This window comes from Moschus berezovskii, chromosome 9, assembly GCF_049115385.1.
Source record: "Moschus berezovskii isolate FMDL1 chromosome 9, NW_MosBer_1.0, whole genome shotgun sequence".
Taxonomy (NCBI): domain Eukaryota; kingdom Metazoa; phylum Chordata; class Mammalia; order Artiodactyla; family Moschidae; genus Moschus; species Moschus berezovskii.
In genome coordinates this window covers 18,613,693-18,632,999 of record NC_142468.1, presented here as the reverse complement: position 1 = coordinate 18,632,999, position 19,307 = coordinate 18,613,693, and the positions used below count along the sequence as shown (strand labels likewise).

General features: G+C 38.9%; 1 protein-coding gene across 11 annotated transcripts in view; it reads right to left on the bottom strand.

The window, feature by feature from the left end:
• The window catches only part of NUMB (NUMB endocytic adaptor protein), a 176,226-nt gene that overhangs the window by 47,712 nt on the left and 109,207 nt on the right, over nucleotides 1-19,307 (bottom strand). For all 11 annotated transcript variants that reach the window (XM_055436776.2, XM_088839470.1, XM_088839466.1 and 8 more), the window contains one exon: nucleotides 10,940-11,080. In XM_055436776.2, coding sequence (XP_055292751.2) covers nucleotides 10,940-11,065 — 126 coding nt within the window. In that variant the 5' untranslated portion in view covers nucleotides 11,066-11,080. The remainder of the gene's footprint in view (nucleotides 1-10,939; nucleotides 11,081-19,307) is intronic.

Genomic DNA, 19,307 nt, shown 5'->3' with positions numbered 1-19,307 from the left:
TTTCGAGTAATTGCATAGTCTGTATTGCCTGTTCTCTAGAGTAGCTATGCCAGTCTTCAAAATCTAATTCTATAATCTCTCTCTCTCTGCTCTTCTACAGATGCCTTCACTTCTTATTTCTTTGAGAAAATATATCTTTAGAATAGAATCTCATCAATTTCAGGCCACCAACACCATAAATTTAGTGCATTTGCCCTGTTTTCCACCTTTGCTACTGTTAAAATAGAAGCAGCATCTTCCTTCCACTCTAGAACCAATCCACTCTCTCCATGCTTCTTTGTGGAGACCTTTATGCTCATGTCTCTACCATTTTGAAAACAAAATTCAACACAAAATCAAGCCACTGGTGATTTACACACTTTAAATCAGTAAACTTCACTGTATGCAAATTATATCTAATACATCTGTTTAAAAAAAATCAAAACAAAATACACACACATAGTTTTTCAACCTCACACTCCTTTTGTTACTCTGCCTTTCTAGTCTCCTTTGAAGACAAATTTCCTGAAAAACAAAATTTAACTGCCTTACTGAGGTATAACTGACATACAACAAAATACACACATTTAAAGAACACAATCTTTCCTGGACCAGGAGGCTAGTAAGACAGTGGTCCAGAGACTTTTGCTACTTGCAAGGCCTGGTCCAATTTTAGCACACTGAGTGGCCCATCACTTCCCTAGACCTGGGAATGAGCCTTCCCAGCACCGCGGGACACAATGGCCATGAAATGGTGTCACATGGTCAGATATGTGGCTATGAAGGGACGCTGCTGACTGGAAGTTGGTACTTGCCAGCTGCCTCTACAAAGATTACATCATGACCATTGCAAGCTGCTGACCTTCAACACCCCCAGAAAGAAGTTCAGGGTGAAAATCAGGAATGAGGCACCCTGTGCTCTAAAAAAAAAAAAAAAAACCTGGCAGAACAGGCCTTCAGATAGTTAGATCTTTTCAGAAAAAGGTTTTATGAGTTCCAATTCTTGCATCTTCTCATACCTAGAAAAACACTGACATCATTAATGGTGAAATCTGCTTAGGCTATTAAAAAAAAATTTTTTTTTTTACAATTAAAATTCAAAATAGAGTAGCTATGATTCAGACATCCTGGGAAATAACTATTTCCCAGATATCCTGAAAAATGATATTATGAGTGTGATTTCAGATTAGATGCTGTGACCTAATGTAGAACTTAATGCTCCTGTAATGCATTTTTGCTTCTGTACTTTGCTTGCTGCTCGTAAAACCAAAGTTACTCCATTTTAAGATAAGGTTGTTTTTAAGTAAAGATTCCTAAAATTGTTTTTGAAAAAATAAATAAATAAATAAAGAACACAATCTGTTGAGTTTTTAAATCATATATATAACTGAGAAACCATCATCACAATCAGCCATTACCACCAAAAGTTTTCTTCTACCTCTTGCAATACTTCCCCCCCTTGAACCCTTCTCTCATCACATGACCTTGTCTGACAAATTTCTGGGATTAGTAATCTCTAGATTTGTTATCTCCTTATTTTGCATCCGTCCACTCAACATAGATTCCATCCCCATGACTCCACTCTAAATCACCAACACCTTCAAATATTTAGTCTAATGAAGTTTCATTTCTTACTTGATTTCTTTACAGCATTTGACCACTTATTCTTCCTTGAAAATCTTGGTGTCTGAGACTACATTATCCTGGTTTCTTGTCTATCTCTCTGGCTACTCATTCTTATTTTCCTTTGAAGATACTCATTTATACTGCCTGTCCTTTCTGTATCTGTCCCAGGCCTTCTCTTCTCACTTAGGCACTCTCACTGACACATGATTCTAATGATGATTTATATATAGCTATATATATATTATTTGAGGATTCCATATTTGCAAACTCACCTACTCACTAAAATTTGTAACCTCAAAATCAAAGCCCATGGTGCTTTTGGTCAGTGGGGCTCTGCATGTGCATCTCTCATACGTCCCTCAAAAGGAACTCATCTCTACCCCCAAATATGTTCTCCCTCAGTGGATATGCCCATCGCCCTACTAGCTGCCCACATGGGGAACTTTTCATACCAATCCAATACTAGCTTAGAATTCATGGTTTCTAAGGCAAGCCCAGATATCATTTGCCCAGTTTGACTGAGAAAATGCATCTATTTCTAGGTTATGGGGGGGAAATTTCTGGTTTTGATTCTCCCATTCTACCCTAGGTCACCTGCATGTAAGTGTGTGGGACAGGGTGGGATGGGATGGGTTGGAAGGAAGGCAGGTAAGGGAGGCAAGGGAGGCACACAGAGCAGAGAAGATGAACATCTTGAAAGACCAAACAAAAACACTCTAAATAAGCTGCCTTACCTGTGTAAGAAACCTGTATGCAGGTTAGGAAGCAACAGTTAGAACTGGACATGGTACAACATACGTCAAGGTTGTATATTGTCACCCTGCTTATTTAACTTATATGCAGAGTACATCATGAGGAACGCTGGGCTGCAAGAAGCACAAGCTGGAATCAAGATTGCTGGGAGAAATATCAATAACCTCAGACATGCAGATGACACCACCATTATGGCAGAAAGTGAAGAGGAACTAAAAAGCCTCTTGAAAGTGTAAGAGGAGAGTGAAAAAGTTGGCTTGAAGCTCAACATTCAGAAAACTAAGATCATGGCATCTGGTCCCATCACTTCATGGGAAACAGATGGGGAAACAATGGAAACAGTGACAGACTTTATTTTCTTGAGTTCCATAATCAATGCGGATGCTGAATGCAGCCATGAAATTAAAAGACACTTACTCCTTGGAAGGAAAGTTATGACCAACCTAGATAGCATATCAAAAAGCAGAGACATTACTTTGCCAACCAAGGTCCGTCTAGTCAAGGCTATGGTTTTTCCAGTGGTCATGTATGGATGTGAGAGTTGGACTGTGAAGAAAGCTGATCGCCGAAGAACTGATGCTTTTGAACTGTGGTGCTGGAGAAGACTCTTGAGAGTCCCTTGGACTGCAAGGAGAACCAACCAGTCCATTCTAAAGGAGATCAATCCTGGGTGTTCATTGGAAGGACTGACGCTAAAGCTGAAACTCCAATACTTTGGCCACCTCATGCAACGAGTTGAATCACTGGAAAAGACTCTGATGCTGGGAGGGATTGGGGGCAGGAGGAGAAGGGGACAACAGAGAATGAGATGGCTGGATGGCAGCACCGACTCGATGGACATGAGTTTGAGTGAACTCAGGGAGTTGGTGATGGACAGGGAGGCCTGGCGTGCTGTGATTCATGGGGTCGCAAAGAGTTGGACACGACTGAGTGACTGAACTGACTGACTGACTGACCTGTGTAAGATAGTGTGTGTGCATGTTAAGTGTGGAAGACTCTTTGTGACCTTAAGGACCATAACCCGCCAGGTTCCTCTGTCCATGGGATTTCCCAGGCAAGAATACTGGAGAGGGTTGCCATTTCCTCCTCCAGGGGGTCTTCCTGACCCAGGGATTGAACCCATGGCTCATGTCTCCTGCATTAGCAGGCAGGTTATTTACCACTAGCGCTGCTTGGGAAGTCCTTCTAAGATATAAATTTTATATCTTCTGTGCCTACCTCTAAAATACATCCCAACCAGCAATTTCTTATGACAAATGAGAACTATACAGAAAGATACTGAGCCTTATTTATCTTACATAAAATACTTTAAAGCTATGTATTTTGTAGCCAATTAAAAGTGCTTCAATTAACTTTACTATAATTATGAATCCTATGAGGTTTAAAAAATATATTTATGCTAATTATAAATATGATACATGTTCATGATTAAGAAAATGCCACTAATTCCAAAGGACATATATTCAAAAGTAAACAAATCACCAATTCTTTACTACCAGAGTTCTGAATTACCTGTTTTGTCTTCTTACAGATATTTCTTACATATGCGAGCAAATACATATTTTCTTTTCTTTTCTTAAAATTATTTATTTTTGGCTGCACTGGGTTTTAGTTGCAGCACATGGGTTCTCTAGTTGTGGCAAGTGGGCTTAGTTACCTCCCAGCATGTGGGATCCTCGTTACTCAACCAGGGATCCAACCCACATCCTCTGCATTGGAAGGTAGATTCTTAACCCCTGGACCACCAGGAAGTTTTAATTTTTTTTCTATTTAACTATAAAAAGAATCATTCCATATAAACTGTTCTGTACCTTGCCTTTATCACTTAATGATGCCGTAAAATATTCTGCATAAGCACATGCAGAGAACATTCTTTCAGTATTTCCTGTATCAGTGATCACCACCTCTATCAGTTTGGGACAAGATACTAGGTATCCTCTTTAATACTACCCGTTTTCATTTCCTAGATGCAATCTGTCTCCAATTCCTGCTGCCTTTATCTCAATTATCTTTCAATTTACTTTTCTTTTCATCTCAGTAGTCACCACCGTAGTCCAGCCTACCATTATCTACCCTCTGGATTAGTAATCTTTCACCAGACTCTTTGTAACCACGATGTTGTTGTTCAATTGCTCAGTCATGTCTGACTCTTTGTGACCCCATGGACTGCGGAATGCCAGGCTTCCTTGCCCTTCACCATCTCCAAGAGTTTGCTTAAACTCATGTCCATTCATGAATTGGTGATGCCATCCAACCATCTCATCCTCTGTCATTCCCTTCCCCTCCTGTCTTCAGTCATTCCCAGCATCAGGGTCTTTTCCAATGAGTTGGCTCTTCCCATCATGTGGCCAAAGCACTGGAGCTTCAGCTTCAGCATCAGTCCATCCAATAAATATTCAGGATTGATTTCCTTTAGTTCCACAGTTCAAAAGCATCAATTCTTTGGCACTCAGCCTTCTTTATGGTCCAACTCTCATATCCATATACTAATGGAAAACCACAGTTTCCAGACTACTGGAAAAACCGCAGTTTCCAGACTACTGGAAAAACCACAGCTTTGACTATACGGACCTTTTGTCGGCAAAGTGATGTCTCTGCTTTTTAATACACTGTCTAGGTCTGTCATAGCTTTTCTTTCAAGGAACAAGCATCTTTTAATTTTTTAAAATTCCATTACTCTAGAAGTCCCAAATCCTTAACATCAAACACAAATCTTTGCCCTACTTCTTTCCAGGTTCATCTAAACTTCCGACACTATAGCTTTCTTTTAGGTATATACTTTCCATCATTCTGAAATGCTCTGCCTATCTTCACACCTAATTCATTCCTACTAAACCTTTAGATATCAGGTCAAACTTTACTTTCTCAAGGAAGCCTTCCCTGATCCTATAGTCTGGGTCATGTTGTTTTGTTACGTGCTATTAAGAGAATCAGATTCCCTTTTTAAAAAGCACTTATCTCAAACAAATATGACCTAGTTAAACTAAAAAACTTCTGCACAGAAAAGAAAACCACAGATAACAACAAAAAAAAGACAACCTACAGACTGGGAGAAAATATTTGCAAACAGTACAACCAACAAGGGGCTAACCTCCAAAATATACAAATAGCTTGTACAGTTCAATATCAAAAATCAAACAACCCAATAAAAAAATGAGCAGATGACCTAAATACACATTTCTCCCAGGAAGGCATACAGATGTCTAATAGCCACATGAAAAGATGCTCAACACTGCTAGCTATTAGAGAAATGAAAGCCAAAACTACAATGAAGTATTACCTTACACCAGTTAGACTCAATTCAGTTCAGTTGTTCAGTTGTATCCGACTCTTTCCAACCCCATGGACTGCAGCACACCAGGCTTCCCTGTCCATCACCAACTCCCGGAGTTTACTCAAACTCATGTCCATAGAGTTGGTGATGCCATCCAACCATCTCATCCTCTATCATCCCCTTCTCCTCCTGCCTTCAATCTTTCCCAGCATCAAGGGTCTTTTCCAATGAGTCAGTTCTTTGCATCAGGTGGCCAACGTATTGGAGCTTCAGCATCAGTCTGCCCAATGAACATTCAGAACTGATTTCCTTTAGGATGGACTGCTTGGATCTCCTTGCAGTCCAAGGCACTCTCAAGAGTCTTTTCCAACACCACAGTTCAAAAGGATCAATTCTTTGGCACTCAGCTTTCTTTATAGTCCAACTCTCACATCCACACATGACTACTGGAAAAACCATAGCTTTGACTAGATGAACCTTTGTTGGCAAAGTAATGTCTGCTTTTTAATATGCTGTCTAGCTTGGTCATAGCTTTTCTTCCAAGGAGCAGGCGTCTTTTAATTTCATTGCTGCAGTCACCATCTGCAGTGATTTTGGAGCCCCCCAAAATAAACTCTCTCACTGTTTCCCCATCTATTTGTCATGAAGTGATGAGATGCCATGATTTTTGTTTTCTGAGTGTTGAATTTTAAGCCAATTTTTTCACTCTCCTGTTTCACTTTCATCAAGAGGTTTTTTAGTTCTTCGCTTTCTGCCTTAAGGTTGGTATCATCTGCCTATCTGAGGTTATTGATATTTCTCCCGGCAATCTTGATTCCAGCTTGTGTTTCATCCAGCCCTGCATTTCGCATGATGTTTTCTGCATATAAGTTAGATAAGCAGGGTGACAATATACATCCTTGATGTACTCCTGTTCTGATTTGGAACCAGTCTGTTGTTCCACATCCAGTTCTAACTGTTGCTTCTTGACTTGCATAAAGATTTCTCAGGAGGCAGGTAAGGTGGTCTGATATTCCTATTGGTTGAAGAATTTTCCAGTTTGTTGTGATTCACACAAAGGCTTTGGCATAATCGATAAGGCAGAAGTAGATGTTTTTCTGGAACTCTCCTGCTTTTTCGATGATTCAATGGATGTTGGCAATTTGATCTCTGGTTCCTCTGCCTTTTCTAAATCTGGTTAATAGCCATGCCAAAAAGTCTACAAATAATAAATGCTGGAAAGGGCACCAAGATAAAGGAACCACCCTACACTGTTAGTGGGAATGTAAACTGGTGTAGCCACTATGGATAATAGTATGGAGGTTTCTTAAAAAACTAGAATCAGAGCTACCACATGATCCTGCAATTCTACTCCTAGGCATATAAAGGAGAAAACTATAATTCAAAAAGATACATGCACCTTAATGTTCACAGCAGCACTATTAGCCAAGACATGGAAATAACCCAAGTGTCCGTCGATAGATGAATGGATAAAGAAGATGTGATATATACACACAATGGACTATTACTCAGCCATAACTTAGTGTTACCAAAGGGGAAGGGGGGGGAAGTTAGGAGTTTGGGATCAAAATACACACACTACTATATATAAAATATATAACAACAAGGACCTACTGTATATATAGCACAAGGAACTATATTCAGCATCTTGTAATAACCTATAATAGAACAGAATGTAAACAAAGAATGTATAGCTGAATCACTTAGATGTACAGTTGAAACCAACATGCGTATCAGCTACATTTAAAAAAAAAAACTTTTGAAAAGAGATAAAGTAAATAAAAGCACTTATCTCAGTCTTTAATCATGTATTATTAATACAGATATCAAATTAACGTCTCTCCCCCATAAGGAGACTATAAACTCCACAGAATGAGGACTATGTCTTATTTGCTTACCACTTAAAATCTGTCTGGCATATAGCCAGATCAAAAAAATTTATAAATATGTGAAGATAGATCTACCTTATTCTTTTTTTAAGTGTCAAATAATTCCCCTCAACAGATATAATTTCTTTATCTAGTCTCAGAATGTTTAACTGAGTTTCCAGATTTTTACTATTATAAACAAATTGCTAGAATGATCACTAACGCCAGTATATATCTATAGATGTAATTCTCAAATGTAAAATTGCTAGTCAAATGAAAAGTGCATTGAAAATTTTAACTGATATTTTCCAAATTGCCCTCCCATGAGGTTGCAAAGTATCCTCCAAGCACTCAGCAATGTGTAAGAGGACCCACTTCAACATATCAGGTTGGCCAAAAAGTTCATTTGGGTTTTTCTGCAAGATATTAAGGAACCCAATACTTAATACGTGATTTGTATAGTCAAAATGAATCTACTGTTTGGCTGGGTGTGGGGCACTAGAAAAGAGCATTAGGTTTTATGTAAGAGAGGTGGGGTTGTTTTTTTTTAATCTTAATATCATACTAACCACTTAAAATTAAACATTAAATTATTCCTATAAAAGAAGTTTCAACAAATAAATTGCACAGACAAAGCTAAGTGATTAGAAAAATGTTTCATCATTGACGGACTGTGGAAAATTTGTGTATTTTAAGAGTCATGTATTAAGTTCCCAGAGATTCTCAAAATCACTTTTTCAATCATATTGACTGTTTTTCTTTCTGAGGCTTTAATCCATGTTTCATGCACAGTACCAAGGCAGTAAAAAAGTAGGAGAAAAATCACAATAATTTTTTTTTCAGAATAAGGACACTGATGTCAGTGCATCCAAAATTGCAACTAGCTGTTGAACAACCATCAACAGGAGGACACTGGAAAAAATACTAAAAAAGATAATCTACATCCAAAGACAAAGAAGCCACAGCAAGACAGTAGGACGGGCACAATCACAATAAAATCAAATTCTACACCCTGTGGGTGGGTGACCCACAGACTGCAGAACAATAATTCCAAAGAAATTCTCCCACTACTGTGAAGGTTGTAAACCCCACATAAGGCTTTATAGCCTGGGGATCTGACAAAGGGACTGGGAATCCCCAGGTAATCTGGTCTTGAGGGCAACTGGATTTGATTACAGGATTTCCTTGATTACAGGACTTATTTTTACAGTCAACAAAAATAAGACTGGGAGCTAACTGTGGCTCAGATGATGAACTCCTTCTTGCAAAATTCAGACTTAAATTGAGGAAAGTAGGGAAAAGCATTAGACCATTCAGGTATGACCTAAATCAAATCCCTTATGATTACACAGTGGAAGTCACAAATAAATTCAAGGGATTAGATCTGATAGACCGACTGACTGAAGAACTATGGACTGAGGTTCATGACATTGTACAGGAGGCAGTAATCAAGACCATCCCCAAGAAAAAGAAATGCAAAAAGGCAAAACGGTTGTCTGAGAAGGCCTTACAAAGAGCTGAGAAAAGAAAAGAAGCTAAAGGCAAAGCAGAAAAGGAAAGATATACCCATTTGAATGCAGTTCAAAAGAACAACTGACTGGTTCCAAATTGGGAAAGGTGTATGTCAAGACTGTATATTGTCACTCTGCTTATTTAACTTATATGCAGAGTACATCATGAGAAATGCTGGGCTAGATGAAGCACAAGCTGGAATCAAGATTGCCAGGAGAAATAACAATAACCTCAGATATGCAGATGACACCACCATTATGGCAGAAGAGCCTTGTGATGAAAGTGAAAAAGGAGAGTAAAACAGCTGGCTTAAAACTCAACACTAAAAATACAAAGATCATGGCATCTGGTCCCATCACTTCATGGCAAACAGATGGGGCAAACAATGGGAACAGTGAGAGACTTTATCTTTTTGGGCTCACAAAATCACTTCAGGTGGTGAATGCAACCATGAACGCTTACTCCTTGGAAGGAAAGTTATGACCAACCGAGACAGCATATTAAAAAGCAGAGACATTACTTTGCTGACACAGGTCCATCTAGTCAAAGCTATGGTTTTTCCAGTAGTCATGTATGGATGTGAGAGTTGGACTATATAGAAAGCTGAGCGCCAAAGAACTGATGCTTTTGAACTGTGCTATTGGAGAAGACTCTTGAGAGTCCCTTGGACTGCAAGGAGATCCAACCAGTCCATCCTAAAGGAGATCAGTCCTGGGTGTTCATTGGAAGGACTGATGTTGAAGTTGAAACTCTAATACTTTGGCCACCTGTACAAAGAGTTGACTCATTGGAAAAGACCCTGATGCTGGGAAAGATTGAAGGCAGGAGGAGAAGGAGACAATAGAGGATGAGATGGTTGGATGGCATCACCAACTCAATGGAGATGAGTTTGAGTAAACTCCGGGAGTTGGTGATGGACAGGGAGGTCTGGTGTGCTGCAGTCCATGGGGTCAGACATGACTGAGCGACTGAACTGAACTGACTGTGAAAACTGATAAACAAATCTTTTACTACTGTGATTATGTAACTATTACTCACTTAATACTACTGTATCATGATTTGTCAACAGAAAAATAATAGAATTCTGTATCACCAAAACTAGGATCTATTAGAGAAACCTTTTAAAATCACTTTTTAAAACCTACATGCATATCAGAAGTATCTTGAAATTTTCTGAAAACTACAAATGCTCAGGTATTGCTTTTTTTTCTCCAGAGCTCCAGATATGTTTCTAATGAGCAGACATGTTTAAAAACAATTGGACTATATGATGATCTTTTACTTTTATCTAATTTGTTTCACTTTTTCTATTTCATATTCAGGGCTAGCATTTCATTTAGTTTATGTTCTCCAATTTCTTCATCTCTTCTCTTCTTGTTGCTTGTTCTTTCTCAAGCTTTTATCAAATACAGTAGAAAAGCTTTTGTATACATATATATAAATATGTATAATATATATATTTTAGAGAACTTATGAATTTTTGCCTAACTAAAAAATTATGACATTTTTGATTCCACTTGTTTGACTTAGTATAAATAGAATGCTAGATTTCTAATTAAAAAACAGATATGCAACAAGCAACAAAGGTGTACTGTATATCATAGGGAACTATAGTATCTTGTAATAACTTATGGTGGAAAATAGTTTCAAAAATAACATATGCATATTTGTATAACTGAACCACCTTGCTGTGCACCTGAAACAATGTAAGTCAATAAAACATATATATTTAAAAATAAATAAATAAGTATAAGGAGAAAAATCGTTAATTATAATCTATTTTTCTTCTTACTAATTCTGCCATTGAAGCAGAATATAAAGAGATTAGCTTTTGAAGTGTTTTAACTGTCCTAATTAATGGAATTTCACATACAATAAACTGTCAGTTCTTTTCCACATCTAGATTTATAGAAACATGAGGTCTTACCTTGACTGGGAAGCTACATTTTCCAGTACGAACTCCTTCTTCATCTGTCTGCCACTGATGTGGACGACTGGCCTCTGGAACATAAACATCTTTCTTTCTCCTAAAACTTTGCCGTAGTTTATTCATTTTGATTTTTACAAGCTGTAAAAGAAATAAGAAAAGGAAGTTACTACCTTCTCACATATTTAAAGTTCAGATTACAATACTAATAAAAAACTATTATCCCAAATCAAAGGTTTTGTTTTAGGGAAAAATGAGCAATTAAACATACTTCCTTTTAGAGTAACCCTAAGTTCAAACAAAGAAATCATTTCACTTTTTGCAAAGACAATTATAATACTAGTTCTAGTAAAACAACAATAACCTCTTGTAGGATCTGAAGAGATGTTATTCTAAGAACTTTCAAGCACTTTAATTGTAATAAACCAATGACTATTCCTACTGATCTACCTCTCAAATCCATTTTAACTACTGAAAAAGGAAATTTGTACATGTAGACCAAATTATAAACTGCTAAGAATTTCTGAAAATATTCTGAAAACTTTGATCTTTATCAGGAAAAAATCATTCTGAAACACTGAAATTTGGGAATCTTTTCGGTTTAAACTACAGTATTTTTGTTTTGTTTCTAGAAGAGGCACTTCTCTAATGCTTTCAAAGGTACAGAAGAAATCACAAAACTGCAGAGAGGAAGACTTATCTAATAAGAAACAATGGAGCATTTAAGAGTCAGAGGGTGGGATGATTTGGGAGAATGGCATTGAAGCATGTATATTATCATATGTGAAACGAATCACCAGTCCAGGTTCGACGCATGATACAAGATGCTTGGGGCTGATGCATGGGGATGATCCAGAGGGAGGATATGGGGAGGAGGGAGGTAGGAGGGGGGCTCAAGAAGGGAACACATGTTCACCCGGGGCGGATTCATGTCAATGTATGGCAAAACCAACCAATATAATATTGTAAAGTAATTAGCCTCCAATAAAAAAAAAGAAACAAAACTGTAAAAAAATAAATAAAAATTTTTAAAAAAGGAGTCAATAAGCATAATGAATGTATCCCTTTATAAAGCAAATCTCAAAATCTGAAACCAATACCTTCAGTTTTCTGTTAAGGAGCATTGCTCATTCTTTCCATGAGAGATTTAAGCACCTCAACCAGCCTAAAGGAGATCTTAACTTGAGAAAATGATGTGACAAAGCTATATAAAGGAAACATCTCTGCCGGGAACATTAAATAACAAGGGATGGAACATTAATTCCCACATAACACCGATGAAAGACTTGAAAATCAAAGTCTGCATTCAGAGAAATCATTTTGTATTTTAAAGTGCATAATGCCACAGCAGAACTATTACCAAATTATCTAATTCACACAGACAGGCCAATCTTACCACACATTTTCTTAAAAGGTAAAAATTCTGAGAGATGAATGATAAAATCTCTGGATTTTCTAAAAATGAATTTATTATTTCTCAATTCAAAGTTGATGTATAGAGTAGGCAAGGTGGATATTAAATAATCAAAGGACTGGATAGACAAAAGGTAACCCATTCCTTTGCTTTTATTCCTTTGCACTTATTCCTAAACTTCTTTAAATGAGAGTCTACTTTAATCTAATAGACTTCCAAAAAGAATTCCTTAATCTTCCTTGATAATATATCCTGTTATATACTTTCATATCACATTTCAAAAATACATACAAATACAAATATAAGAAAATAAAAAACATCCATATCCTTGCTCAAGGTGGCACTCTAAGAATCTTGAGAAAAAAGTCTGTATGATGCCTTTCTTTTTAATTTCTTTCTCTTAGAAAAATAGACTATACACTTACCCAGCTGGCCAAGTCAAACACCTGAAAGTCACCTCTACTTTTATTCTTTCTCTGACCAATAACTATGAATTTCCTTAGTATATCCTGAATTAATTTCCCCACCCACCATGTAAGTTCTACTATCCTCATTTTTGCTTATATCATTGCAAAAGCTTAATAACTTAATGGTCTCTCTGCTTCCAAAAGAGATCTACTCTAATCTGTTCTCCTGACTAATCTTTCTAAAACACAAATCTGACCATTAATTAGTTCAGTCAGTCAGTTCAGTCACTCAGTCGTTCCGACTCTCCGCGACCCCATGAATCACAGCACGCCAGGCCTCCCTGTCCATCACCAACTCCCGGAGTACACTCAAACTCATGTCCACAGAGTCGGTGATGCCATCCAGCCATCTCATTCTCCATCGTCCCCTTCTCCTCCCGCCTCCAACCTTTCCCAGCATTAATTACTCTGCTTAAAATCCTTCAGTTGCTTCACATCACTTTTAGGGTAAAGTCCAAATTCCCAAGTATGGTGCAAACAGTCTTTTTTCATCTGGCTTCACCCACCAGCTCCATTCACATGCTAAGCTCCAGGCATACTCAACTACTCAAACTACTTTAAACAAGGCAGGCTATCTTTCAGAGCCTCTGTACATGTTCCTTCCTCTGCTTACAAAAAGCTTTCTCTATTTGCTTCTGGTTCAAGTTTACTCATTTTCAAAGAGTCAGCTCAGTCTTCATAGAAGCTAGCATTTTTTCTGAAAAGCCCCTATCTGGTCTGGGTCCTTTCATTTCATATGAGTCCCATGAACACCCTCTGCTTACCTCTATAGTGTACTCCTCAAACCTTATAGCAATTTTCTATTTCCTTTATGGAAGGCTGTATCTTATCTGTTTACACTTACTTGTTTAAATAGTACCCTTCCATCCTAATACAGTGCCTGTCACATATAAAGCACACTATAAAGCTGAAGAAATGAAAGATACAATAGATCCCATCCTATTAGATGGTATGTACAAGGTAGGATAAATGTAGACAGTAAGACCAGAGAATCATCAATGCTGGAAGAGACTGCATTTAATAGTAGGCCAAACTCCCACTGACAAAGGAACTATGTGGACAACTTCCCTGAAAGGAAAACATCCAGTGAAGTGAAGTGAAAGAAGCTCAGTCATGTCCAACTCTTTGTGATACCATGGACTATACAGTCCATGGAATTCTCCAGGCCAAAATACTAGAGTGGGTAACCCTTCCCTTCTCCAGGAGATCTTCCCAACCAAGAGATTGAACCCAGGTCTCCCGCATTCCAAGTGGATTCTTTACCAGCTGAGCCACAAGGGAAGCCCAAGAATACTGGAGTAAGTAGCCTATTCCTTCTCCAGTGCATCTTCCCAACCCAGGAATGGCACCAGGGTCTTCTGCACTGCACGTGGATTCTCTACCAACTGAGCTATCAGGGAAGCCCTGATAGCCAACCTCTGTCTAAAACAGCACCAGTACAAATTTATTTGCTCTTTGTTGTTGTACCATTCTACTGATCAATAAAGATGACAGACTGGAAGTATCATCTGATTTGAGGGTCTAAATATCATGTCCCTTTCAGTATTAAAATGGCTTGACATCGGCGTTTCTACAAAGAGAATTACATATCAGTGATTTTTGAACTATGCTTTAGGTGGCCCTACAATTTCCACAGAGGAGTCCCTGTGGAACTCCTGGTACCACAGAGGAGGTACCACAGGTGTTTGGAAGGAAAGACGAGGAGGTTAGAAGACTGACACAGCTCTCAGGAGGGGTTTCCAGTCCCTGTCACAGCTTCAAACACACAAGCATCTCTTCCTCTGATTTACATGTTGGGGCTTCATGTTAAAGTTTAAGGAAAGGGTTTCAGAGCTGGAAATTTTTTGAAAATTAGTGATATATCTGTAACTGTTCCAAAATGAACTTGGTAAAAAGAAAATACATAATCATAATATCTTGCTTGCTACTTCTTAATGTGTAACTATCACTGGCCTACAAAATAAATTAGCAATTAAGATAATAATTAACACAAGGGAGAAACCAAATATTCCATTTTCAGGTAATCTATGTATAATGATTTTGCTTACCAAAAAAAAAAAAAAAAGATAAGAAAAAATAGAAAATGTTAATTCAAAGTAATGTTAACTACTGGTCCTCAATAAGGTTAAACTTGACTCCCAAATAAAGAAAATCATACCCCCTGTGGAAGTCCTGGTTGAATATAGGTAAAGAATATATTTTTCTAAGTATAAAACCTGAGAACAAACTTATTTCGTCCTACAACTAAATTTTTAAAAAATGATATCCCCATTCTACTAGATTTTCAGAGCTCACTGGGTATAACTTAACTGCCCAAATCAGGAAATCCTCTGGTTTATCCTCATCTGTTTCTACCAATGCCTTTGAGGGCTTCCTCTACTTTCTCCCACCCACTGTAGATATTCCTCAAATATTAATCCTCCATTGGTGTTCTTTTTGCATTATCACTCTTGGAGAAATAATCAACACAAACTATTACCCCAATTAGGACCATTTCCTAATTGTACTCTTAACTCTTCCTCTCTCACTTAAATTTCTGTATTTGGGTGCACTGATACTGCCTCAATCGCATTAATTTAAAGTTAAATCATCACCTCTTATCTCCTATTCTTCTGGTCTTCCTCCTCTGACCCAATTTGTTTGGGTTAGTAAAAACTGAAAACTTACCATGTGCTGGTCCCTGTTATGACTACTAGTAGATACAGAAATTAATAAGACAACTGGCCTTTAGATGGCTCTCTCCCTTTACAAAAGGTTCATCTCTGCACAACATGGAGAATGTAATAACAGCACTATATACTATATCACCTAGAAGCAGTCTAGGTTCAGGAAACATTTCCAATAGGAGACACTGCCTGAGTTAAGTTTCAAAAGAACAAAAAACAGTCACATACTGTGGGAAGTAGGAGGGAAAAGATTATTTCAGGTAGAGGCAACAACATCAACAAACACAGATTCAGGAAATCTATGAATTAACTGAGTCAACATGATGTAATTGTGCTTCAGGAAAGCATTCTGCCCAAGATGATAAGACTGTAAGCCAAGAATTAGCTACACTTTGTCAGGAAAGTTTAACAAACTAATCTATCTGGGCAAACAATTTGTGCATCAGGGTAAACAGTTCTCCTGACATGATAAAAGATTGCTCTTCTTGCTATGTACATTAATTTTAAATATTGTGTCACAAACTCTGCCCATCCCAACCAGTTCCCCACCTTGAAGGACCTGCCTTAAACCATCTGAGTCCCGATCTCAAAACCACAGAAATAACCTTTCCTAGAAGGCAATGGCAAGCCACTCCAGTACTCTTGCCTAGAAAATCCCATGGATAGAGGAGCCTGGTAGGCTGCAGTCCGTGGGGTTGCTAAGGGTCGGACACGACTGAGCGATTTCACTTTTTCACTTTCACACATTGGAGAAGGAAATGGCAACCCACTCCAGTGTTCTTGCCTGGAGAATCCCAGGAACGGGGGAGCCTAGTGGGCTTCCGTCTATGGGGTCACACAGAGTCAGACACGACTGAAGTGACTTAGCAGCAGCAGCAGCAGCAACTTCCCCTAACTACCAAGACTCTATCATATGGTGCTCTCCCTTGCTGCAGGAAGTTTAATAAATTCAGTTTTGGTTGATCAACAGAATTCTCTTTGTGGGAAAACTCAAGAGCAGGAATCGATTATAAAAGGTGAGGAAGAGAAATAAATCAAAATATGACTCCTAAGTTTTAGGCCTCAGTAAGCTGGATAGAAGAATTCAGCAAACTGAATTGTTGAATTTGAGGGGTCTGTTTATCAGGCTGCCAGGTGGAGATGTGTATAAGCCTGAAGATCAGGAAAAAAACCAGGGCAACTATAAGCAGTTAGGATAGGTGAAACATTTCTTGTGATGATCTCATTATTTTCCTAATTTTTTCTAATAGATGTTAGTATATAATAAACAGAATTAAACCCAGCACACTCAAACGTGAATAGAGAAATACACACCATATAATTGAGCAGTATGACTTGATATAGCCATTCCAGTGATAAGTTTTTGCGAAGCTTACATTCTAGATAGTAAACATTCACTGTGCTGAGTTCCTTGCCTAGGATCCATTCCGTGGCCTTCCACAATCCAACAAGTGGTTTAACAAAGTAGTAAGGCCAGTGATCAGTGCAAAGAAATAGGGGAAAACAATAGAATGGGAAAGACTGGAAATCTCGTCAAGAAAATGAGAGATACCAAGGGAACATTGCATGCAAAGATGGGCACAATAAAGGACAGAAATGGTAATGGACCCAACAGAAGCAGAAGATATTAAGAAGTGGCAAGTATGCATAGAAGAACTATACAAAAAAGATCTTCAAGACCCATATAATCACAATGGCATGATCACACACCTAGAGCCAGACATCCTGAAATGTGAAGTCAAGTGGGCCTTAGGAAGCATCACTACAAACAAAGCGAGTGGAGGTGGTGGAATTCCAGTTGAGCTATTTCAAATCCTGAAAGATGATGCTGTGAAAGTGCTGCACTCAATATGCCAGCAAATCTGGAAAACTCAGCAGTGGCCACAGGACGGGAAAAGATCAGTTTTCATTCCAATCCCAAAGAAAGGCAATGCCAAAGAATGTTTAAACTACCGCACAATTGCACTCATCTCACACGCTAGTAAAGTCATGCTCAAAATTCTCCAAGCCAGGTTTCAACAGTACCTGAACCGAGAATTTACAGATGTTTGAGCTAGTTTTAGAAAAGGCAGAGGAACCAGAGATCAAATTGCCAACATCTGCTGGATCATCGAAAAAGCAAGAGAGTTCCAGAAAAACATCTATTTCTGCTTTATTGACTATGCCAAAGCCTTTGTGTGGATCACAACAAACTGTGGAAAATTCTTAAAGAGATGGGAATACCAGACCACCTGACCTGCCTCTTGAGAAACCTGTATGCGGTCAGGAAGCAACAGTTAGAACTGGACATGGAACAACTGACTGGTTCCAAATAGGAAATGGAGTACATCAAGGCTGTATATTGTCACTCTGCTTATTTAACTTATATGCAGAGTACATCATGAGAAATGCTGGACTGGATGAAGCACAAGCTGGAATCAAGATTGCCGGGAGAAATATCAATAACCTCAGATATGCAGATGACACCACCCTTATGGCAGAAAGTGAAGAAGAACTTCACTTGATAAAAGTGAAAGAGGAGAGTGAAAAAGTTGGCTTAAAGCTCAACATTCAGAAAATAAAGATCATGGCACCCGGTCCCATCACTTCATGGCAAACAGATGGAGAAAGAGTGGAAACAGTAGCAGACTTTACTTTTTGGGGCTTCAAAATCACTGCATATGGTGACTGCAGCCATAAAATCAAAAGTCGCTTGCTCCTTGGAAGAAAAGTTATGACCAACCTAGACAGCATATTAAAATGCAGAGACATTACTTTGCCAACAAAGGTCTGTCTAGTCAAGGCTATGGTTTTTCCAGTAGTCTTGTATGGATGTGAGAGTTGGACTATAAAGAAAGCTGAGCACTGAAGAATTGATGCTTTTGAATTGTGGTGTTGGAGAAGACTCAGGAGAGTCCCTTGGATGCAAGGAGATCCAACCAGTCAATCTGAAAGGAAATCAGTCCTGAATATTCACTGGAAGAACTGATGCTGAAACTGAAACTCCAATACTTTGCCACCTGATGCGAAGAGTTGACTCACTGGAAAAGACCCTGATGCTGGGAAAGATTGAAGGCAGGAGAAGGAGACGACAGAGGATGAGATGGTTGGATGGCATTACCGACTCAATGGAGATGAGTTTGAGTAAACTCCGGGAGTTGGTGATGGACAGGGAGGCCTGGCATGTTGCAGTCAGTCCATGGGGTCACAAAGAGTCAGACACGACTGAGCAACCGAACTGAACTAAAGGCTAGTGAACATTCTGATTGGTCAGTAACAATGCAAGTCCGATTCCAAAAGTTCCATCTCTCTCAGGCACAGTTGTTGGCTTCCTCCAGGGTCCCCAGAGGGTTGGTCTGCCTTCATGTGCCTCTGCCTGGTGCTAGATATGCATAGGAAGAATGGTATAACCATACTCACCAGCCCTCCACCCTGTCTACCACAGTCCTGCAGGCTGGCTCCATTGCCAAAATGTTCCCCCAGTGAGATCTGGAATAGACTTGTTAGGGGAGACAGCACCTTTATCAGTGACACTAGCTGCCCCAGTAGTCAGAGACTAACTAGCTCATTCCGTTCCGTTCCGTTCAGTCGCTCAGTCGTGTCCGACTCTTTGCGACCCCGTGGACTGTAGCCTACCAGGCTTCTCCGTCCATGGGATTCTCCAGGCAAGAATACTGGAGTGGGTTACCATTTCCTTCTCCAGGGGATCTTCCCGACCCAGGGATCGAACCCGGGTCTCCCGCACTGGAGGCAGATGCTTTAACCTCTGAGCCACCAGGGAAGCCCCAACTAGCCTGGATAAAAAAGCAAGACACGACAATATTTTGCCTGTAATAAACCTA